Raw genomic sequence first — 17,007 nt, 5'->3', positions numbered from 1 at the left:
CAATAAACTACAATAGCTCCTCATTATTTCTAGGATAGAATATACATTTCTCTGTCCTTTAAAGTTCCTTACAGGGGGCAGCTGGGTAGCTCAGTGGGTTGAAAGCCAGGCCTAGAGACAGGAAGTCCTAGGTTCAAATCTGGCCTCAGACACTTCCCAGCTGTGTCACCTTGGGCAAGTCACTTGACCCCCATTGCCTACCCTTACCACTCTTCTGCCTTGGAGTCAATACATAGTATTGACTCCAAGACAGAAGGTAAGGGTTTAAAAAAATAAAGTTCCTTACAGTCTAGCCTCTTCCTATCTTTTCAGTCTTCACGAACTCCAGTTAAGCTTGCTTGCTATTTTTCACACATGATGCCTTACCACCAGTCTCTGTGCCCTTGAATTGGTTTTTCCCTATGCCTAGAATACTTTCCCTTCTCACTTCCAACTTCAAAAAAAAATCAATGTCTTGCTTTGAAACTGCCCAAGCACCCTCTCCTCCAGAGGCCATTCCTGGTCCCCAGAGTTGCTTGTGCTTTCTCCCCTGAGGCTACCTGCTCAGTTATATTGTGGGTATTGATTTATATGTTAGAATGTGAGCTCCTTGAAGACAGGGAATGTTCTTGATGTTTCTTTGTATCCCTAGCATTTATTTTATTTTTATTTTTTAAACCCTTACCTTTTGTCTTGGAGTCAATACTATGTATTGGCTCCAAGGTAGAAGAGTGGTAAGGGTGGGCAATGGGGGTCAAGTGACTTGCCCAGGGTCACACAGCTGGGAAGTGTCTGAGGCCAAATTTGAACCCAGGACTTCCTGTCTCTAGGTCTGGCTTTCAATCCACTGAGCTACCCAGCTGTCCCCTATATCCCTAGCATTTAGAACAATGCCTGAAACACAGGAAATGTTGAACAAATTCTTTTTATTGATTGATTGATTCCACTGTTCCTAAGCTGCAAGGCATGGCTGGAGTAAGTTAGTTTCCTCCTATGAAAAATGATAGGGTTGGACTAGATAATGTCTAAAGGTACTTTCTAGCTCTAACATCCTATGTCATGTATTGAAATATGTGGGTATCATGAATGGTAAGATTTGTAGAGTTGTTGTATGCAAAATTTTTCCTTCTTTCTTTCTCTCTCTCAGTAAGTATGCTGATAAAGTCTCTGCTTCCTACAGGATGAAGTACAAATTCTTTAGCCTAGTATCCAAGACCCTATTTAATCTTTCCCCAATCTACATTTCCATTTTTTTAACCTTTTCCTTCTGCCTTAGAATCATATGTGTTAGTTCTAAGGCAGAGGAGTGGTAAGGGCTAGGCAATGGGGGTTAAGTGACTTGTCCAGGGTCACACAGCTAGGAAGTGTCTGAGGCCAGATTTGAACCTAGGACCTTCTGTCTATAGGCCTGGCTCTCTATCCACTGAGCCACCTAGCTGCCCCCCCTTTAAATTTCCATTCCTATCTCTTAAACCCACCATTTCCTCTATTACAAAAGTATTGTGCATTGTCCATTTTTTATTATTTTCTGCTTCCCACAACTCATTGGTCTTTCTTATGTCCATTCCTGTGTTTTTGTTCATGATACTGTGTCTATATAGCCCTTCTCTTTACTTCTAGCCAATGAAAAACTAAGCATCTTTCAAGATCTAGTACAAATGTCACTTAATGCATGATGCTGTCCCTAATCACTCCAAGAAGGGGTTCCTCTTTCCCTTGTGAATTCAATACCATTTAAATTGAGTTGTTCTTATGGTACTTGTCATTTTCCATGTTGGGATTTCAACATACTTAATGTTCCTTCAAACAGAAGGGCAAAACCTCATTCATTCATTCAATGGACATTTATTGAGCACCTGCTATGAACAAAGTTTTCTGCTTGGGAAGTGGGGGAGAGGAGGGAGATTCCTGATTTATTAACCTCCTCAACTCCCATCACCACTCTACCTCATCCATTCACGGGCGAGTTCACACTTTAGACCTCACCATCACCCCAAACTGTTTCATCTTTAAGACCTTGAATTCTGCAATTCTCTTCTCTTCTCACAGTCTCCATCTCTCCCACTGATCCATTCTTCCAAAACCTGCTCTTCATTCTTGCCTTGCCCGCTAGTCCTTCCATCTTTCCTTATCTCCCCAATTAGACCATAAATTCCTCAAAGAGAACTATATCTTTTTCATTTTTGTACACCTCCTTCCTCTCCTCTGCTTCCCAAGCAGAAAGCTTTGCTCATAGCAGGTGCTCGATAAAAATCCCTTGAATAAATGAGTGAGGTTTTGCCCTGCTGATAGAGTCAAGAGTGCCATTTTTATATATGAATGATGGAACATGTGCTTTGAATCATATTTGTAAAGGGCCTCATCTAGTTTTAGCTCTATCCCATTCTGTTCTCCCAACCAATCATTCCTGTTCTGGTCTCATTTTCCTTTTTTCATGGTTGATGAGTATTTAACCTTCTTTGTGTTGTGGACTCCTTTGGCAATCTGGTGATGCCACTGGACCCCTTCTCAGAGGAATGTCTTAAATGTATAAACTAAAACACATAGGACTACAAAGGAAAATAGTTGTACTGAAAGATAGTTATCCTAGCATTAAAAGAAGTTCTATATAAGTTCAAGCTTAATAACAACAATCCCTTGAATCCCCAGTTTGACAAGGTGCTGTCTTCCTTAATTCTTTTAGTCTTTTTGCTCTCCAGTCTCTGATAATCTTCATATATCACTTCTTCCTATTGCTGGAGGAAGACACGAAACCCTGATGCCTGGATCCACTATATTTTATGTAACCTGACATCTATTGGTTCCTCAGTTGCTGAGTGGCAATCTTTTTATTTACCCCTAACTATCAGACCTCTTGAAGTGACCAAGCCAAATCTTTTCTTCCTACAAATCTTTGATATCACCTCCACTCTCCCATCTTAACAGATGCCCTTACTTCCTACTTCACTGAAAAAAAAGTCAGACCACTTACTGTGAATTCACTCTTTACTGCTCACCTCAAAATTTCTCTAGATTTTCATTCGATCTTCTCTTTTGTTCCAGTTTCCAAAGGAAGAAATGACCCTTCTCCTTTCTAAGACTAACTTCTTTGATTTGTGTCTTCTTCAGGGAGATGTTCCCTTCAGCAGTTTGCCCCATCAGTCTCTCTCATAAGACATAGGACTTAGCTTTGTAAACCTCATGTTCATCATTCTTTCCACTACACTATTTTCTCTGTCCTTGTCTCTTCATTTCTTTCCATCTCTCTCCCTAAGACCTAGCTTCTTCCCCACTGCCTACAAAGACAAATCAAAACCTTCCCTTGATCCTGACAACACCTTTCATTCTCATACTCAAGATTTTTGTTGTCTTTTATTGCAGAATTTCAAGCAAGCTACAGTCAACACTGGCTCCCACGACTTCTTGCCATTCATTCTCCATACTCGTGCCTTGCAATTTAGTTTCTCATCCTACCATTCTACTGAAAATGTTTTCTCTTTGTTGCCAGATCTGCTAACCTTTTCTCAGCCTTCTTCCTTTCCTGACTTGGTTAGTCATTGTCTTCCTGAATACTCTTTTCTCCCTTGGGTCCCATAGCTCTGCTTTCTTGTAGTTCTTCTCTTACAGGTTTGACCACCCCTTCTCAGTCTTCTTTGTTGGTTCTTCACTCATATCCCAAGCCTAAATGTTCTTCAAGGTTCTGGCCTGAGATTTTAGTGATATATTCATTACCTGAATATTTCAATTCAATTCAATACCTGAATATCTGATACCTGAATGCAGATGTCTACCAACTCTCTATATATATCTAATTCTTCTCTCTCTCTCTCTCTCTCTCTCTCTCTCTCTCTCTCTCTCTCTCTCTCTCTCTCTCTCTCCAGAATTTCATTGTCAACTACTTCCTTTGCATCTCTCTTTGAATATTAGTTGTTGAATGAATGAATGAATAAGGTTTTGCCATTCAGATAGGTTTAATAGTGTCATTTTTATATATGAATTTGCCAACTCTTCACAGAATTAGAGACAGATCAGGAAAGGGACTCGGGAGTCCTCTAGTCAAACCCCTATTCAAATCATGAATTCTGTACACAATATCCAACAAGTTACCATTCAACCTCTAATTACAGACCTCAGTGATAAGGAACTCATTACCTGCCAGAACAGTACATTTCATTTTTTCAACAGCTCTCACTATTAGGAAGCTCTACCTTATATATTGAGCAGAAATCTCTGTTACTGCTTCCTACTCTTCCTAGTTCTTCACTCTAGGACTCAGTGGAACATGTCTTCCCTATGGGAGCCCTTTAAATATCTGAAAATAGCTATCGTGCCCCAAATGATGTCAGAGATGCTTCTAGATTAGACACTCACTACTTAATAGGTTTGGACAGCTAGTTGGTGTAGTTGATAGAATTCTAGGCCTAGAGTCATGTTCTTGAGTTCAAATCTGGCCTCAGGTACTCACTAGCAGTGTGATCCTGGGCAAGTCATTCAACTCTGCCTCAGTTTCCTCATCTGTAAAAAGAGCTGAAAAGGGAAATAGAAAACCACTCCAATATCTTAGCCAAAAAAAAAAAAAAACACAAAATGGAGTTACAAAGGGTCGCACATGATTTAAAAATGACTGAACAATAAAAACTTAATAGGTTGAAAAATATCCTCTTAATTGCTCATGGATCCTTTAAGATAAGGTTCCCTGAAAGGAACTCTGTGTGCATCACTGTTCCAAAGTCCCAAACTGACCCAAACTGAGGGTTCCTGAATTTCTTCACTTCTCTCAAATTCTAATCAGTCCTGCTTGGGTTGGCTGTCTCTCTGTCATCTCTGATGGGATATGGCCCAGTTTTTAAGGCCAAAAATAAGAACACAATGCATGGCAGTGCCCTGAAAAGCTTGCTTTGTGCTGATGGTCGGATGACTCAAGCCCAAGAGTCAGAACTTATTTCTGGCTTCATCTCCTCTCCAAAGGACGGGCATGATGAGCCATGTCCTCGGCAGCGAGGATCAGAGTCCCGACTGAGCCATCCACACACTCTTGGTACTCTGGGTCACCTGGCAGACACATTTGTGTCACTGTCGGTCAGGGTCCGGGAGTCACTCTATGGGTAGAGATTACAGGATAGATTCTGTGGCCAGAATTAGGAAGCCAGTTTGTGGTTATTTGGTGGCTGTGATGGGGGATCAGCCATAGTTAGAGTTAAAAGGACAGTTTGCGATCAAGGTCAGGGGTCAGCTGATGGTCATAAAATAGAGGTTTTCTTTTGTGTAAGTTAACTGGAACACATTAAAATCAGAGACTTATGCAGGAATATGGGGCTAATGGAGCCCCAGAATAGATAAGGAGCACAAAAAAAATACAAGCAATTAGAAAGGAAGAATTGTGGCTGATATTAAATATTTTTTAATATTTGATGAATCAGTGCTCTAAAATACAGGGTGTCCCAAAAGCTATGAAAATTTAAATTAGGACTAAGAATTTTTGGGATACTCTCAGTTGTACAGCCATTTTTTAGTCATATCTGTCTCTTTGTGACCCCATTGGGGATTCTAGCTCATTTTACCAATGAGGAAACTGAGGCAAACAGGGTTAAGTGACTTGCCCAGGGTCACAGAGTTATTAAGTGTCGATACCCAGATTTGCACTCAGGCCTTTCTGACTATAGGCTCTATCCACTGCACCACTCAGCTACTCTGTGGAACTAAACTGTCCTTATCAGATTATCAGAGATGATAAAGAGATCTCTACACTATTCCATGTGTAAAAAGAGAGAATTATATTCTATGACCTCTGAGGTTCCCTTCATTTCTTTCTTTCTTCTTTTTTTTTTTTTTAAATTTTAAACCCTTAACTTCTGTGTATTGACTTATAGGTGGAAGATTGGTAAGGGTAGGCAATGGGGGTCAAGTGACTTGCCCAGGGTCACACAGCTGGGAAGTGTCTGAGGCCGGATTTGAACCTAGGACCTCCTGTCTCTAGGCCTGGCTCTCAATCCACTGAGCTACCCAGCTGCCCCGGTTCCCTTCATTTCTAAATGTACAAGCTTATGACCTGGGACAGGTGTTTTAATTATTGGGCAACCAGCTATGACTAATTGGGCTACTGCTCTCTCCTCATTAAGAAACACAAAAGTCAGTGCTTGGCATTCTTTTCTTTTTAAACCCTTCCCTTCCATCTTGGATTCAGTACTGTGTATTGGTTCCAAGGCAGAAGAGTGGTAAGGGCTAGGCAATGGGAGTTAAGTGACTTGCTCAGGGTCACACAGCTAGGAAGTGTCTGAGGTCAGATTTGAACTCAGGTCCTTCCATCTCTATCTGCTGAGCCACTTGGCATTAGTAATAATAGCTCCTTGCATTTTTTTTAAGCCTTACCTTCCATCTCGAAGTCAATACTGTGTATTGGCTCCAAGGCAGAAAGGAGGTAAGGGTAGGCAATAGGGGTCAAGTGACTTGTCCAGGGTCACACAGCTGGAAAGTGTCTGAGGCCAGATTTGAACCTAGGACCTTCCCTCTCTAGGCCTGACTAGCTCCTTGCATTTCTGTAGGTCCTTGGTGAGGTTGAGGTTCGCTGGAGTATGGGGGATCAGAAGGACCAGTTTTCTGCCCTTCCTTAGTGTGGGTCTGGTTTCCTCCTTCCTCACCTGCTCTGGCACGACACCCCTCAGAAAGTGGGCATTGTTCTTCTTGCCCAGAGTGTCTTGGATTTGCCTCGTTACTGATGTGACCTGAAGGCTGCTGTTCTTGGCAAACAGCTGGGGCTCGGGGAATTCACCCATGAATCGCAGAATGATCTTCCACACGAGGAGGGCAATCTAGGGAAGAGGAGACATGGGGGAACTGAGAGGAGAAGGATTCACCTTGGATTGGGGGAGCCCCTTTCTATCTATAGAACATGTGCTTGTCCATGGAGACTCGCGCAGACATATGGGGAGCCACCCCATCCATGCAGAGAGACAGTCAATTCCACAAACATCTATTAAGTGCCTACTGTGTGCCAGGCACAGTGCCTCCCGCTGGGCTATATCACACATGTAGATGCATAGTTTGGGGTACATAGAACCCAGAGCATTTCCTGACTCTGCTTCTGCCATTTTGTCTCTCTGGGGGCTGGTCAGAGACACAGACCATGAGGGAATGGGGCACCCGTTGGAACGTCCCTTTCTGGGTTGGCCAGCCCCTTCCCCTACCCGCCGAGGCACCATTCGGGTCTGTTTTGGAGACGTCTGAAAGGAGCCTGGGCTGTGCCTCTGCTCAAGAAGAAGGGTGGGTAGCAATGAAAAGAAGAGAAGCCTCAGAGAAGGGTAGGATCTGCTTTTAGCACGGAAATGGGGTCCAAGTAAGGACTCCAGGGTGGCTCCTCACATCCTCCTATCTTTTTTTTTGAAGGTTGAAATAAATTTATTTGTTAACTCATTAGGTGCACTCATTTTTAAAGGAGAAACTCATTATACATAAGCAGTTGTTTCCCATAAGCATCTGCCCTTAAAAAGCTTTTCCTTGAGGCTGAATGTTGGACCCTTTGGCTCTCAGAAGCATTCCCCCTTCTTCTCCCCACCTCCTCTCCCCTGTGCCCGGGAAGGAGAGGGGAGCAAGGTACCCTGAAGTCTTCATCCTCCTCCTGGTAAAGCAATGGGTGGCGGAGGGGCCGGCGGATGTGGGTGTGGGTGGCAGCCTTCTGGAAGTAGGTAGCAGCAAATTTGGGGAAGGTGTACTCGTCTGGGTCATCTTCGTCTTCCTCGGGCTCCTCGGACATAGGGATGGCGTCCAGGTCCACCTCAGTCAGCTTCTGGGTGGTGGTTTCCAGATCCTGGGGGGGAAGAGGCAGAGAGACACTAATGTGCATGAGTGGTCAGGGAGCTCCAGCTGGACTAGCAGCCAGACCATCATTCAAGGAGACTGATGGAACTCTCTTCCCTCTGGCTCCATTCTCCCTCCTTTCCCTCAGGCCTCTCTACATTGCTCTTGTCTTGGTTGAACAGATGGTCTGGGACAGACAGGACAAGACAGGTCTAATTTTTTCATAAACTGCCTAAGACATAGTCCTTGATGAATCACAGCTACATTTTTTCCCTCTCTGGATGGCCCTTCCTCCCTTTTTCTTGTTTTCTCCCCAATCTCCTAATAGTACCCAGTCAGTCAACAACTTCTCCTTTTCCCCTTTATTTATTTATTTATTATTTATTCCCTTTATTTATTATGTATTATTATTTATTCATTATTATTATTTTTTATTAATTAATATGATATATGGCATATTATATTATATCATATCATATTGTATTATATCATATTGTATTGTATTATATCATATCATATCATATCATGTTATGTTATGTTATGTTATGTTATATTATATTATATTAATAATTATTATTCTTTTTAGAACCATTACCTTTTGTCTTAGTTGTGTATTGTAAAAGAGCAGTAAGGACTAGACAATGAAGGTTAAGTGACTTGCCCAGGGTCACACAGCTAGGAAGTGTCTGAGGCCACATTTGAATCCAGGACCTCCCATCTCTAGGCCTGGCTCTCTAGACACTGAGTCACATAGCTGCCCCCCTCTCTTTATTATTTAATATTAATATTATTTATTTTTTTTTTTTTTTTTTTTTATTATAATTATATGATTATAATATAATTATATGTAATATGGTTATAATAAATAAATTTAATTAATATTAATATTAAATCAACTAGTTTTCAGTTGGTGTTGGTATTGGTGTTGGTGGTGTGTGTGCATTAGGTGTATCTGTTCCATGGCACAGTCATTCCTTGAGGGCAGGAGCAATGTTTTCTTTGCTATACCTCGGAGAAGGCTGGGTGGAGAACAGACATTCAGTAAAGACTTTTTTGATAGAATGGGCTGAACTCACCTCGAATCCCTGCGGTGCCTGGCCTTCTTGGCCACCTATGATCATCGGGAGGAAGCCAAACACTTGCTCGACCATCTCTGTATCATTGACAGGGTCATAGATCGACTGGCGTTTCTTGGCAGGTTGGGCCATTTGGTTCTTCCTGTTCTCTTCTTCTTTCTTCAGGGCAGGCAGATGCTCCTGTCCATACAACAGAGGGGCAGATGTTACTGAGAGATGGGTAAGACCACTGGGTCCTAATGAGACTGAACTACAAAGTCAAAAGACCAACAATTCCAGCCAAATTTCAGGCATTTGGATTGGTTGAGGAGAAGGGAGTTGGAATATGTATGAATTATTGGATTTTTTTTAACCCTTACATCTTCGAATCAATAGCATGTTTTGGTTCCATTGCAAGAGTGGTAAGAGCTAGGCAATGGGAGTTAAGTTATTTGCCTGGGGTCATACAGCTAGGAAGTTTCTGAGATCAAATCCAAACTCAGGACCTCCCATCTCTAGACCTGGCTCTATCCCCTGAGTCATATAGCTGCCCCTAGGATTTTTTTTTTTCTTAAGAGAAGATTAGTGCTACAGCAGAAAGGACACTAACCTTACAAAAATCATGATTCTAGCCTTGCTCCTCAGGGTCTATAGTTGAACAGACTATTTTACTTCTTTGAGACTCAGTTTCCTAATCTCTAAAATGGGAATAATAATAACAATAATAATAATAATAATATCCACCATCCCTCCCTTAAAGGATTATTATGTGGATCTAGTATGATAATGGAGTTCAAAGTATCTTGTAAATTTAAAATTACTGTCAAATAGTAATCCATACATAATGATATATTGTTTATTATATTTATATTTACCTTACAGCAACATCTATCTCATGTTGTGTTATCTATTCTATCATGTATCATAACATATCAACTAACAACACATCTCCTCATCATAGCTATTATTCCAAGCAGCACCCCCAGTCAAAGACTAAGGGCTGTCCTATGTGGCCTTCTGCCATCCACACATGGGATTAATTTACAATAAGTGCATTCATTCCCTGCAGATGGAAGCTGCCCGAGGAATCAGACGCTATTTTCTTCTTCATGCTATTCCTTATTTGAGCAAACTCTTCCTTTCTGGGTGGGAGCAAAGATCAGCATCACACTGGCCCTTGTCTGCATTTTCACAAAGTTGTAGCGGATCAAGGCCAAATGAGCGATGGCTTGAGACCACGTCATACTGAGTACCAAGTCCTTCAGGAGATCCTAAGTCCTTGGTGTGAGAACCAAGTTCTTTAGGGGGTCCAAATTCTACCTGTCCTTTCAAGCCATCCAGAAATCCCTGCTCCTCCACGAACCCTTTCCTGATGCTTCAACCCACAATAATCTTTAATCCCTCACAGCTGCTAGGATGTCTCTTGCCAGTAACACCGTCATATCTTGTCTCATCTTGCTATCAAACTCTTCTTGTGTCAATTGTCTTAGCTCTTCAGCTACACTGGAAGTTCCTCAAGGACCAAGGCAAGATCTTCCATGTCTTTGTATTCCTTTGGGCAGCACTCAATCAATCAATCAACAAGGATTTATTTATTTATTATTACCTCTCATCACTAACCAACCAATTAATTAATTGATTAACGCCACTGCCTGCCTATTTATTTATTTATTTGGCCATCTGTCCATTTATTTATTTGTTTGTTTGTTTGTTTTTTTATTGTTATTATTTTTAAACCTTTACCTTCCTTCTTACAGAGATTATAGAGTTGAGTCAAAGAGATCAATACAACAATTTATTTATTTGGCCATCCATTTATTTATTTATTTGTTTGTTTGTTTGTCTGTTTATTTATTGTTGTTATTTTTAAACCCAAGGGTTTAAAAATAACAACAATAAATAATACAAAGTATTATTTATAATACTATAATAACATATAATAACAAATAGTAATAAATAATACATAGTATTGGCTCCAAGGCAGAAGATACATATAATACATAATAATAGATAATACATAGTATTGGCTCTAAGGCAGAAGATACATATAATACATAATAATAAATAATACATAGTGTTGGCTCCAAGGCAGAAGAGTGGTAAGGGCTAGGCAATGGGGGTTAAGTGACTTGCCCAGGGTCACACGGCTAGGAAGTGTCTGAGGTCAGATTTGAACCTAGGACCTCCCATCTCTAGGCCTGACTCAATCCATTGAGCCACCCAGCTGCTCCCCAGAAAGTATTTTTAATCTGCTGGCACCAGGGTAGGAACTCTAAAAAGTTATGCTCTTTTTTGACTGTTTTGGTTTAACTTTTTTTTTTTTGCTACAAACTAATCATCACCAATAAACATTTCAATGTACAAAGAAGAATAAAAAAAAGAGAGCTGTATTTGAAACTATGCACTTCTGTGGTGTGTGATTGGTTCAAAAGGTGGTTCCAGGGAGATTCTTAGTAGTCCCACCTTATAAGTGCTCCCCTTCTCCTGCCTGACTCACCCCCATCATCACTCTTTCCCCCAGCTAACAGCTCTGGTATTTTCCAGCAGGCTCTATGAGCCTATGTAGCAGCCCTGGGTTGGGACCTTGGACCCTACCTCTCTTTTTCTCCGCTTGAAGCTCCGGCGGGCAACCATTCCCCTTACATGTGCCTGGATCACCACCACTGCCCGCCTCTTCTCTGCAACCTTCTGGCGAATCAGATAGCCACGGCAAAGCGCCTGGAACTGGATAACTTTGGCCCGCGTGGCCTTATACTGCTGTGACAATTGGTGCCTTCGAAACATAGCCTGTAGCCTCTCAAAGCCCAAAACAATCTGTGGAAGAAAAGAGACACCTTAATTGGGAAGGTGAGCTGGGTTGACTTCAGAGAGGCTGGGGAGGGCAGAGTCGCATGGAGATTCTGAAGTAGAAGGAGAACTAGGAAGGAACCTATTTTCCAAGTGTATCCAAAACAGCACAGAATCACAGAATCTTGTTTTTAAATCCTTACCTTCTATCTTCATATCAGTTCTAAGATAGAAGAGTGGCGAAGGCCAGGCAATTGGGGTTCATTGACATGTCTAAGACCTCTGCAAGCGTCTAGTCCAACCCACACACAACCAAGAATTCTCTCTATAATACTCCTAACAAATGGCCACTCAGCCTTTTCATGAAGCCCTCAAGTAAAGGAAAACTATTTCCAGAGGCAGTTCATTCCAATTTTAGATAACTGTAAATGTTAGAAAGTTTTCCTTACATGAAGCCCAAATTTGTCTTTTGTAACTTTTATCCAGTTCTTCTATTTCTGTCTCTACTGTCTTCTATAGAATGATCCTTCAGATACTTGAAAATGGCTATTATGTTCCCTTTTCTTCTTTCCAGACCAAGAATCTCCAAGTCCTTCAACCAATGCTCATCAGGCATGGCCTCTAGTCCCCTCACCTCTCTTCTCTGAACCCTCTCATGTATCAGTGTCAGAATTTAATATTTCAAATGTTGTCTGACCAGGAGACATCTCCAGTGTTCTGGATCCTATCCTTTCTGAAGGCACCCCAACATTGCACTAGCTTTTGTGGCTGTTGTGCTATACTGTTGCTTCATATAAGGATTTAAGTTCACTGAAAAGTCCAAGAAATTTTTTTCAGATCATTTTATCTAATGATGCTGTAGGGTATGAACGAATCATGAAAGTATTAAAGAGATATTCAAAAGCTGACTCTAATGAGCAAAGTGCTCATGGACCAGACTTATGGATATATTTCTAATATTTTATGTGATTGATTTCCGGATCCTTGAATTGAATTGGAACTCAAATCTTGTGGTATTCTTATCCCTCCCCAATGTCTACAGTTAGGAAGGCTGGCTAGCTATCTCTATAGTCTCTTTGTAATGTCACAGGCACTCATTTAGCTTTTGTATCAGATAGGACTAGTGTGCTGAAGGTCAAATGAACTTCTGGTCTGGGCTTGGGCTACTCCATTGTCTTAGGATCCAGCTCTTTTATCTTATCATTGATTACCGATATGATGCTAATTTTTCTACCATGCCACTTGTTTGATTAACTATCACACATCCCCCATTTTATGAAATCTCAATAAAATCCAGTCTACCTGTCTGTTAAAAGCTCTACCACCATCAGAACTAGACAGCACAGGCTTGACATTATGCTGAAGAATCCTGTGTTTCTTTTCCCTCTCTATGTCTTCCCCACTTTAAGCTTTAAACACTTCAACCCATATTCCCTCAGTCTCCAGCTTCTCTTTCAGGTGGTCAACCTACCTAAGAATATCTTGTGGCCAGTGGATGGCCACAGATGGCTCCTCCATCTTGTTTCTATATAATTGATGTTTTGAACCAATATGAAGAACTTTACATTTATCACTATTAAATATTATTTGATATAGACAGGAAAAGTGAAAAAAAATCATATCTATCCATTAAGGTCAACAGTCTAGAGGAACAGTGAAAAAACTAATTATTTTTATCCTTTTAGTTAAACTATAAATAAATAAGGAAATTTGTTTTAGCTCATAGGTTATGTCTGTAATCCATTAATAATCCTTACTAAATAAAAACGTGTTTGGATTTGACAAGTTATGTAAAGATTTCATAGTTGTGTATTTCACATGTGGGAGACAAATTCAATGAAAACTTTGCATGTAAATATCTATGGCCCAGGCATAAAACCTGACTTTAATAAGTTAAAATTTAGTTTAGGGAATTGAAATCTACAAAAGAAGATAAACTGATCGGTTCAACAATTGTTTCTTAAGAATCAGTTGGGGATTACAAAGATGGAAAAGGGTTCAATTCCTGCCCTCAAAGAATTTGTAGCTCAGTAAGAAGCTGATGATGCATGCATACAAACAAATATAACACAAATATTATATTGAGAATGAAAGAAGTACTAAAGGAAAAGTCCAACTGAGAGATATAAAAGATTGGAGAGAGCTCTTTCAGTTGGGGGAATCAGAGAGGGTCTCATTGAGAAAGTAGCACCTAGGCTAAGCCTTGAAGGAAGGAAAGACTTTTAACAGATGAAGATCTGGAGTCCTTTCCAGAGATGGGGGATGGAATGTGCAAATGAGAGGGTATAACAAGATGAGGAACTGTCAGCAGTGAGATCAACTGACATAAAATATGTGAAGAGAAGCAGGGCAAAATATGTCCTGAAAGATAATGTCAGAGAAAGGATTTTGTGATCCTTCCTTTAGTTAAAGGGAAGCCACTAAAATTTTTTGAGGAAGGAATTGTGCATTAGAAGATCAATTTAGCAGTGGCATGAAGAACAGAGATTATAGAGTCGAGTCAAAGAGATCAATACAACAAGCAGGTGAAGAGGGATAATGGATATTAGAGAGATGGTGGAGATAAAATCAATAGGACTTGGAAAATGATTGATTGTAGTAAGGAAGAGAGAGGAAAGAGGCTAATAAAATTGAAGTTTCTAGTCTAAGGGGCCCAGAAGTTGATTGTACCATAAATGAAAAAAAGGACAATGGGAAGAGGAGCAGATTTGGGGCGGGGAAGGGGGAATAATTAGTTTAGAGGCAATACATAGCAGATAGTTTGAAAACTTGCGATTGGTGCTCAGGGGAAATTTTAGAGGTAGATATTTAGATTTTTTTGTTGTTGCTCAGTCATTTCAGTCATGTCTGATTTCTGGTGACCCTGTTTGGGGTTTTCTTGGCAAAGATACTAGAGTGGTCTGCCATTTCTTTCTCCAGTTCATTTTACAGATGAGGAAACTAAGGCAAACAAATTTAAGTGATTTGCCCAGGGGCACAGAGAGAGATACTGTTTGAAGCCCTATCTGAAATCAGAAAGACTCATCTTCCTGACTCCAGGCCTAGCACCTTATCCACTGTGCCACCTAGTTGCTCCAATTTATATATTTAGACAAGGACTCATCAATCAACATGTTTTTCATTAAGTTTTTGAACAATGATACATGTATAACCCAATGGAACTGTGTGTCAGTTCTGGGAGGGGGGAGAGAAGAAGGGAGGGAAAAATCATGAATCATGTAACCATGGAAAAATATTCTTAATTGATTAATTAATTATTTAGAAAAATTATTTATATTGTGGCAGGCACTGGAGACACAAAGATACAAGAGAGTTCATGCCCTCATTGAATAACATTCAATAGGGGAAATAACATATTTATGTATAGGTATATTCAAAGTAGAGGCAGCTATGGCTCAGCACTGAACCCAAAGTCAGAAAGACCTGAGTTCAAATTTGGCCTCATACACTTCCTAACTGCGTGATCCTGGCCAAGTCACTTTACCTCAATATGCCTAGGAAAGAGCTAGGTGCCTTGGTGGATAAAGTGCTGCACCCAGAGTCAGGAAAACCTGAGTTCAAATCTAACCTCAGATACTTCCTACTGTGTGATCCTAGGCAAGTCACTTATCCTCTGATTGCCTGAAAAAAGGATCCACTGGAGAGGGAAATGAGAAACTACTCCAATATCCTTGCCACAAAAATCCCATGGTTAGCTAGGGCCCATGGGATCCACAAAGATTTGGACATGACTACAACTGAACAACAACAAAAATATTCAAAGAAAATTCAAGGCAACTGGGAACAGAAGAGAATATTTGTAAGTGTGTATGAGAATCAGGAAAGTTTTTATGATGTTCTGGAAGCATTTGAGCTAAGTCTGAAAGGAAGCTAGGATTCTTGGTCAGAGGGAAGGGAGTCTGGGGAATGGCTATTGCAAAGATATGAAGACAAGAAATGGAATGCTATGACAGTAATAAGAGTAGACTGACTAGAGCGTAGAGCACTTGAAGGAGAATTATGTCCATAAGATGGTTGGACAGGTAGGTGAGGACTAGATTGTGAAGGGCTTTTCATTCCCAGTGTTTCTATTTTGTGGAGCCCCGGGAGACTTTTACATAGGAGAGTGACATCAGATCAACACATATGGAAAACCATTTTGGCAATGATGTGGAAGATGGTTTGGAGCAGAATTAGGCAGGAGGCAAAGAGAACAGTTCAAAGGCTACTGCAATAGTCCAGGTGAGAAATGACAAGGGATCCAGATAGGGTAGGGCTTGTTTGGATGAAGAGAAAGGACAGGATGCATTGGGGGCTGTTGCACTGCTTGGCTATTGTCACCACTGCTTCCAACTTTGGGCTCAGTTAGTTTCCCATTCTAGGGTACTGCCGTGAGCTTTCAGAAGGCACTGATGCCCACATCTTAGAGCCGGTATGGGTCTTAGCTCCAGGGTCTGTCTCAACTCCTCTCCATGATCCTACACTGCAGAGGGACACCAGGCAGGGTCAGCTACTTAGACAGACTAAACACAGAGTGTGACACATACTATGGGGGTTTGCTTTGCTTAAGAAGAGAAAGATAGAGATAGAGATATCTCTAAGGTAGATGAAGACTATAGAGATATATGCATATCTCTATAGATATCTATATATCTACCTAGCTATACTGACTATACTTATATATGTATACACACAGGTATGCATATTTACACAATCTTTATTACAAGGGTTTTGTTTTTCTTTGGATGGGGAGAGTGGGAGGGAGAGAAAATAAATGTTTGTTAATTAAAAAACCCAAATTTTCTCTCTCTCCCATTTAATGTGGTGATATCTTTACCAATCCTTACTTTTCCTGACCTTTTTATATGCAAATGGGCCATTCAAAATTTCCCTGCTTTACCCACTGGGGATGGGCAACTTAAAATTTCATGTCATTTACAATCTGTAAATAGGCAGCTAAAGATAGTCCTTAAGAGCCTGAAAAGAGCAAAGTCTGAAAGAGGCTTTATTCCGTACTCTTTCTCTCGGAGATAGGAGGAGGAAGATGAACTATTGGCTAGAGGAGGAGGGATCTGAATGACTGGGATGGAACAAAGACGGAGCAATGTCATAGAAATCATAGAAATCAAGGGTGTCAAGAAGAGACTATCAGAAAGAAGGGGTAATCAACAGCATTAAATGCAGTAGGGAGGCCAAGGAGATTAAGGAATGAAAAAGGCCATAGAATGTGGTAGGGAAGAGAGAAAGGAAGGAGGATCTTCTCTAACCTTGGAGAGGGCTGATTTCCCTTTATTGCTGACATTAGCTGGGTAGAGACACTAATCTACAAATGTATTTTGCTTCCTTTTTCTTTCTTTCTTTCTTTCTTTCTTTCTTTCTTTCTTTCTTTCTTTCTTTCTTTCTTTCTTTCTTTCCTTCCTTCCTTCCTTCCTTC

At 40.7% G+C, this 17,007-nt stretch overlaps 1 protein-coding gene across 1 annotated transcript in view; it reads right to left on the bottom strand.

Moving 5' to 3' along the window:
- MYO7B (myosin VIIB) overlaps positions 1–17,007 on the bottom strand; it is a 155,604-nt gene that overhangs the window by 61,311 nt on the left and 77,286 nt on the right. The window contains exons 18-22 of the mRNA XM_044669144.1: positions 11,403–11,621; positions 9,039–9,064; positions 8,829–8,970; positions 7,553–7,762; positions 6,597–6,767 (exon numbers count right to left, since the gene is read on the bottom strand). Coding sequence (XP_044525079.1) covers positions 6,597–6,767; positions 7,553–7,762; positions 8,829–8,970; positions 9,039–9,064; positions 11,403–11,621 — 768 coding nt within the window. The remainder of the gene's footprint in view (positions 1–6,596; positions 6,768–7,552; positions 7,763–8,828; positions 8,971–9,038; positions 9,065–11,402; positions 11,622–17,007) is intronic.

This window comes from Gracilinanus agilis, chromosome 3 (genome assembly GCF_016433145.1).
Source record: "Gracilinanus agilis isolate LMUSP501 chromosome 3, AgileGrace, whole genome shotgun sequence".
Lineage (NCBI taxonomy): Eukaryota > Metazoa > Chordata > Mammalia > Didelphimorphia > Didelphidae > Gracilinanus > Gracilinanus agilis.
Note: the sequence above shows the minus strand (reverse complement) of the source record. Positions and strands in the feature narration are given on the sequence as shown.